This window comes from Panicum virgatum, chromosome 6K, assembly GCF_016808335.1.
Source record: "Panicum virgatum strain AP13 chromosome 6K, P.virgatum_v5, whole genome shotgun sequence".
NCBI lineage: Eukaryota > Viridiplantae > Streptophyta > Magnoliopsida > Poales > Poaceae > Panicum > Panicum virgatum.
The window spans coordinates 10569146-10575398 of NC_053141.1; the positions used below are offsets into that span (position 1 = coordinate 10569146).

The window sequence follows — 6253 nt, forward strand, 5'->3', positions numbered from 1 at the left end:
TTTCAATTCAATGAACAGTTTTATTTAGACAAGTGACCATAACTTCACTCTGTAGCTAGCGCTTAGTGGTCGGCCATGTTGTAGAGAGCATATTTGCGAGGAAAAGAAAACGAGAGATTTCAGAAAACTCGGCACAACAAATTATTTTTTTCCTTTCCTGAAAAAATACCTGGTAATTTAGAGTATATACCAAGCAGAATTTGTAAGGGCACATTTTTATTGCTAGAAAAAAAATTCAAAACTGATGGAAAACCAACGGTTTCCTAGAAATTTGCTAGGGGTAAGTTGGGCACGAAATACTGCTAAATCGACGGAAACCTCCTCCCCGCGCGGTGACATCTTTCTTTACTGAAATCTGGTCGCGCTCGCGGCCAGGGAAAAGGCCACGTGGGCTCCGAAAACATCGGCCGTCGGATCGCGATCCGATGGTCAGGAATAGATAGGGATGTAAATTTTGCAAAAAAAAAACCTCGAGCTTTGTTAAAATGAACATGGAGTCCATCAAATTAACGGAAAACCCCTCGGACTTCGTGGAGCCTTACTTTACAAAAAAAACCTGAACTTTTAGTAATCGTGCCATACTCCGTGAATTTTGTAAAAAAAACCCTAGACTTTGTTAAAATGATTTTGAAGTCCATCAATTCTTTCTTTACTGAAACCTGGTCGCGCTCGCGGCCAGGGAAAGGGGCCACGTGGGCTTCGAAAACATCGGCCGTCGGATCGCGATCCGATGGTCAGGAATAGATAGGGATGTAAATTTTGCAAAAAAAAACCCCGAGCTTTGTTAAACTGAACATGGAGTCCATCAAATTAACGGAAAACCCCTCGGACTTCGTGGAGCCTTACTTTAAAAAAAACCCTGAACTTTTAGTAATCGTGCCATACTCCGTGAATTTTGTAAAAAAAAACCCTAGACTTTGTTAAAATGATTTTGAAGTCCATCAATCTTTCTTTACTGAAACCTGGTCGCGCTCGCGGCCAGGGAAAGGGGCCACGTGGGCTCCGAAAACATCGGCCGTCGGATCGCGATCCGATGGTCAGGAATAGATAGGGATGTAAATTTTGCAAAAAAAAAACCCCGAGCTTTGTTAAAATGAACATGGAGTCCATCAAATTAACGGAAAACCCCTCGGACTTCGTGGAGCCTTACTTTACAAAAAAACCTGAACTTTTAGTAATCGTGCCATACTCCGTGAATTTTGTAAAAAAAAACCCTAGACTTTGTTAAAATGATTTTGAAGTCCATCAATTTTATGAAAACCCCCTTGAACTTTTCAGTAATCGACCGGTACTCCGTCGACACCAAATATACCAAATAACCCCCACAGTCTACCAATTTTACGAAAATCCCCCCGAATTTTTTACAGTTCAATTTTTTAAAATAAATCTGAACTGGAGGGCATATTTCTGCGCGGCAAGGCCGCGCAATGTTCTAGTTTGACAGGAAATCCCTTCCCCCCCGGCTGCCACGCCACTCGTTCCCCACCCCACCGCCGCCGCCGCACCGCCCCAACCCGATCGCCGCCGCTACCCCTACCCCTGGGCAACACCTCCCATCCCAAACCATGCCGCCACCGCTGCAAACCCCACCACCTCCGCCCAAACCCTAGAGCCGCCGCAACCCTCCCGCAGCCGCCGCCTAGGGCCTAGGAGGAGGAGGCGAGGCGGCGGCGCTTGGTCCTGGGAGAAGGAGGGCCGCGAGTTGCGTCCGGGGAGAAGGAGGGCAATCAAAGGAGCTGGGTCGGTGCCGCCGTTGGGCAAGGAAGTCTCAACGGGGAAAGGAGACTGCGCATCGACGGAGATAGAAGGGGAAGAGGTGCCGCTTCGCATTTCGCAAGCAAGGCTTGAAGGGTGAGATGGGAATTCCTCTTTTGCCAGTGCTTCGGTGAATTTCTAGTGCGCGGTCTGACTGTGATCTGCTCTGGTCGCTGATTGTTGTTGGACCCGGGTTTGCATCCTGATTTTGCAAGGGTATTCTGTGATCCCGAGACAACTATTGGACCACGATCCCTGTAGGCACGTGCAGTAGTTAAAATGATAAGCCACTTTGTTGATTTGTTTAAGAGTGGTTCGTGCGCCAATACACTCGTGGATAACTGTAGCAGCTTATGATGTCCTGGGGATCTCGGTGATGCCATTGTTTAATATGGCTAAACAGTAGGATAGCTTATTCCCAATTGTTATTGGAAAATATAGGCGTCATGCACAAGCACATGAATCAGCCTTAAACCACTGGCTGTTTTAATTTATTGCTCCATTTGGCCTTGCATTGATCCTCTATTTACCTTTCCTCTCTGTTTTTGTTACTAGTAATTATCATGTACGTTTTTTTGCATTCTGCAACAATAACTTATTTTCTTGTAAGTTCCGGAGTGCACACACCATCCATGATGTGCAGAATGACATGCTAGTTTACTATTTCAATTTATGGTTGCAACATTAGCCTTGCCAGTACGTAGAAGATTGTAGTTGAATGTACCAATATTGGAATGGCCATGGTTCTGATTCCCATATTGGGTTTGCAACACAACTGCTTTTCTAGACGTACACTGCCTTCTTCACTGATATACCTAATGCTGAAAGATCCGGAATAGTTTGTCATTTTGTTCAGATTGTCTCAATAGTCAGATGGAGGAGTCGCAATGAGCATGCATTTGTGTAAAAGAACATGGAGAGCATCCAAATTGGGCCATATTTTGGTCAAACTAACAAATTTCATGCTCAGTTTTTGTTTTGCCTTCTCGTATCTCAAATTTTATTTTGAAATTCTTCTTAGTAAACTAGACAGGCAACAACAATTTGAGTCAACTTTTGCAGCAATCATTGAAATTTTCTTTTACATTGGTTTTGGATCAACAAACATATTTGCTTTGAAGCTTCATGATACGCAACACTATCCAGACAGATGTGCACACTGACAGCTAATTTACTGTTTCAATTTATTGTTGCAACATTAGCTATGTCAGTAGAAGAGTAGTTGCATATACCAATAATGGAATGAAGGTTCTGATTCCCATTTTTGGTATGCAACACAACTGCTTTTCTAGACCATGCTTTCAGCTGATATCCCTAGTGCTGAAAAATACGGAGTAGTTTGTCCTTTTTTGTTCTGATTGTCGCAATAGAGTCAGACAGAGGAGAGCTTTACTGAGCATGCGCTTGTGTAAAAGAGGATTTGTGAATGGGTATACTAGATGGAGTGAACATGGGCAACCCTAAACATGGGAGAGCATCCTAATTGAGTCATATATTTACTACAAAACTCATATATTGCAGGTTCAATTTTTGCTATTCCTTCTTGTATCACAAATTTTCTATAGAAATTTCACTCGCTAAAATAAAGAGCCAACAATAATTTGAGTCAACTTTTACTAATGTTGATACTGTGAGAGACATGGTAGAAGGGAAGGTGTAAACATAGTGCATATGCGCACCAGGGTCAATGTACTGTGGATTAATGATAGGAAGTTCAGATTATCGTTTTGATTGGGAATGTGCAGATTTTGAAGACTTCTCTGGGAACAATACTTTGGCTTTCTAATAAATACCACAGGACCCTGCGTTCCATGAAAACCAAAGACATCTGCAGTGATTTTCTCACCAATTTTTTTCTTTGGCAAAGATTTGCAGACCACAGCGATGGACACCTCCAGCAGCCGCCGCCGCCGCCGGTGCATGAATCCTTGCTCATCACCATCCGCGCCCGGTGAGGAGAGGGACTGGGCAGCGCTGCCCCATGATGTCCTGTTCAACATCTTCCTCAGGCTGGGGTCCTGTGAGATCATGTGGGGTGCGGAGGGTGTCTGCAAGGCATGGCGGCATGTTGTGGTCGAGGAGCCTAAGCTGTGGCGCCACATTCACATCACGGCGGTTCCGGAATGGTCGTCCATTGACGTTGCTGTGCGCGACGCTGTGGACCGCAGTGCGGGTCTGTGCGAAGCCTTCTCAGGACCATGGGACGATGAGTCGCTGCTCTATCTGGCTGAAAGGTATATCCATCTGTTCATCTTCTTTCTATCTTGTAGTAGCGCAGTTCACCAGTGGCATTGTTTGTATTGCTGAACACTGTCGTGTGATGTATGCTTCTTAGAGCAATAGTTCAAGCATGGGCATCGTTTTTACATGTTTTATATAATGACATCCATTATTGCATCTTTCTTCACAAAAATATACATGGAACTTGCAGTTGCAGCCATTGAAGTTTTATCAGTTTGTCACTCTACCATGCTGTTCGGTTACTACATCAATTCGACGGCGTTGCACTGTTCTTTTGTGGGATCCAAATTCCAAACACATATTATAGTAGTATATTTTGAGGAAAATTATATTAGCATTATATAAAAATCCCAAGGGTTCCTCTATTCTTATGTCTCAGGCTCTCATGTACCACTGCAATTTCTTATTAATTACATGGCATGGATAGTTCAGTTGATCATTTGATTGTGAAGGTAATAAAGGACTTGTAATTTCTTAGGTATATCTGTTGTTCAGTGCTTATAATACACAGATTGTTAAGTACTTTTATCGTTAGCAATATTGATCACATAATGTTCATGGACTGAGTGTATGACTGTATGTTAAGAAGGTTGAATCTTCCCATCATGGTATCTAATATTAAGGCATTTGCTCCTTCAGGTCACCTTCTTTGAAACATATGCATCTGTCACATGATGAGTATGCATCCTATGAAGTACTGATTGAAGCAATCAAGAAGCTCCCTCTCCTTGAAGATCTTGAAATTTCACCCCCATATCATCAAATTTGTGCCTCAGAGAGGTTTTTCGAGTCTATATGCAAAGCCCGTCCTCTTCTCAAGAATCTCAAAATAAGGTTCACTATGCCTTCTGGCTATACTTTTGGTCATGCTGTGCTCGAGGAATGCGTTGATGGAGACATCTATAGGACTCCAATGATGTGCGAGTTACGCACCTTACAGTTGTCCAACTATGTCTTCTCTGGTCTGGCACTTACTGCTATCCTCGACAATTGCCCTCTACTAGAGTCACTCAACATCACTGGCCTTTTTGTGGATGGCTCCATGGATGCGGAGTTGCGGGCAAAATGTGCTAGAATTAAGAACTTGAGTCTTCCTGATTGCTCAGATGATGAATATGAAGATGAAGGGCCTGATGAAGATGAAGACGAAGAGGCTGAAGAAGATGATGATGACGAGTTCTAAAAAAAATCCTGACAGTGATGACAGTCGAGAATATGAAAAGTGGAAGAGTGCATTGCATCATCAGTATTGGTTACTTCCTTGATGAACCCAATTATATATTATCGTAGGGATCTTGGTTGCGACAGTTCGACCAGTTAGAAATGATATCAACTGTGACCACTGGATAGCCTTAAACGTTATGAGGCAATGGAACTTTTTCACTTTGAAGTCTGTTACGTTTACTTTTTAATCTATGCCACGTTGTAAATCTTGAGCCTGCAGTTCCAGCTTCCGCACTGTGGGGATCCCTCTCCATCCTTGATTGAGTCATGTGCATTGTACATGATACGCTAACTTGTTTTGGCTCTACTATTCTAGCGGTTGCTCTTAGCCTGTTTTATGATAATAATACTGTAATGACTTGATGGTGCTCCAAGGCACCCACAGCACGAACTACTACAACTTTCATGCTGGCACGATTCTGAGATTGTCTAATTAAAATTCCAGGCCTTCTCGATAACACGGCTTGCGGTGGTAGCATGGTAAATTTTGTCCAGATCACCCAAATCAGATTCTGACTTCTGGCAAAGAGCTTTCTTTTGAAGAATGTGCAATGTGCCTATGTCATCAAGAAGAACTTGGCCGAAGAACTATGTCCAAAGTCACTCAAATGTGCAATGTGCAACAACTAAGCAGAAGGTGTGTCGTTGGAACTTGGGAGCACTAACCTGCTTGCACAACCAAACGTTTCGTCTTCGCCAGCATGACCGACGGCTCGCATCCCTGACTGACTGCACGTTGTCCCAAGCATCGGCCGCCCGGTGGCCCTTCTGGAGGAGCCGAATGGTCTCGCCCTGGCCTCTCCATAAATTGCACCGGATCAAGAAGAGTCTCGCCGAGAAGGATCAAATCGACTTTCAGGTTTCATATATCCAAGAAAGAACCAACGATGGCAACTCCGCCGCCGGCCAGGGACTGGTCGGAGCTGCCTATAGTTGTCCAACGGGCCGAGCCCGGCCCGACCCGGCACGGGCCGATCTGGCCCGGCATGATCCGGCCCGGCACGATTAGCACGGATAACTAATCGTGCCGGGC

At 44.2% G+C, this 6253-nt stretch overlaps 1 protein-coding gene across 3 annotated transcripts; it reads left to right on the forward strand.

Annotated features, from left to right (window-relative positions):
* The first annotated feature begins 1425 nt into the window (after positions 1-1425).
* LOC120711698 (putative F-box/LRR-repeat protein 22) lies at positions 1426-5564 on the forward strand. 3 transcript variants are annotated; one of them, XM_039997316.1, is made up of 3 exons: positions 1426-1851; positions 3631-3989; positions 4636-5564. In XM_039997316.1, the coding sequence occupies exons 2-3, from the start codon at positions 3640-3642 to the stop codon at positions 5177-5179; spliced, it is 894 nt and encodes a 297-aa protein (XP_039853250.1). In that variant the 5' UTR covers positions 1426-1851; positions 3631-3639; the 3' UTR covers positions 5180-5564. The 3 variants fall into 3 exon arrangements, with proteins under 3 accessions (XP_039853250.1, XP_039853251.1, XP_039853249.1); XM_039997317.1 differs by having other exon boundaries at positions 1449-1851; positions 3618-3989; XM_039997315.1 differs by having other exon boundaries at positions 1450-1851; positions 3623-3989.
* The last annotated feature ends 689 nt before the right edge of the window (positions 5565-6253 follow it).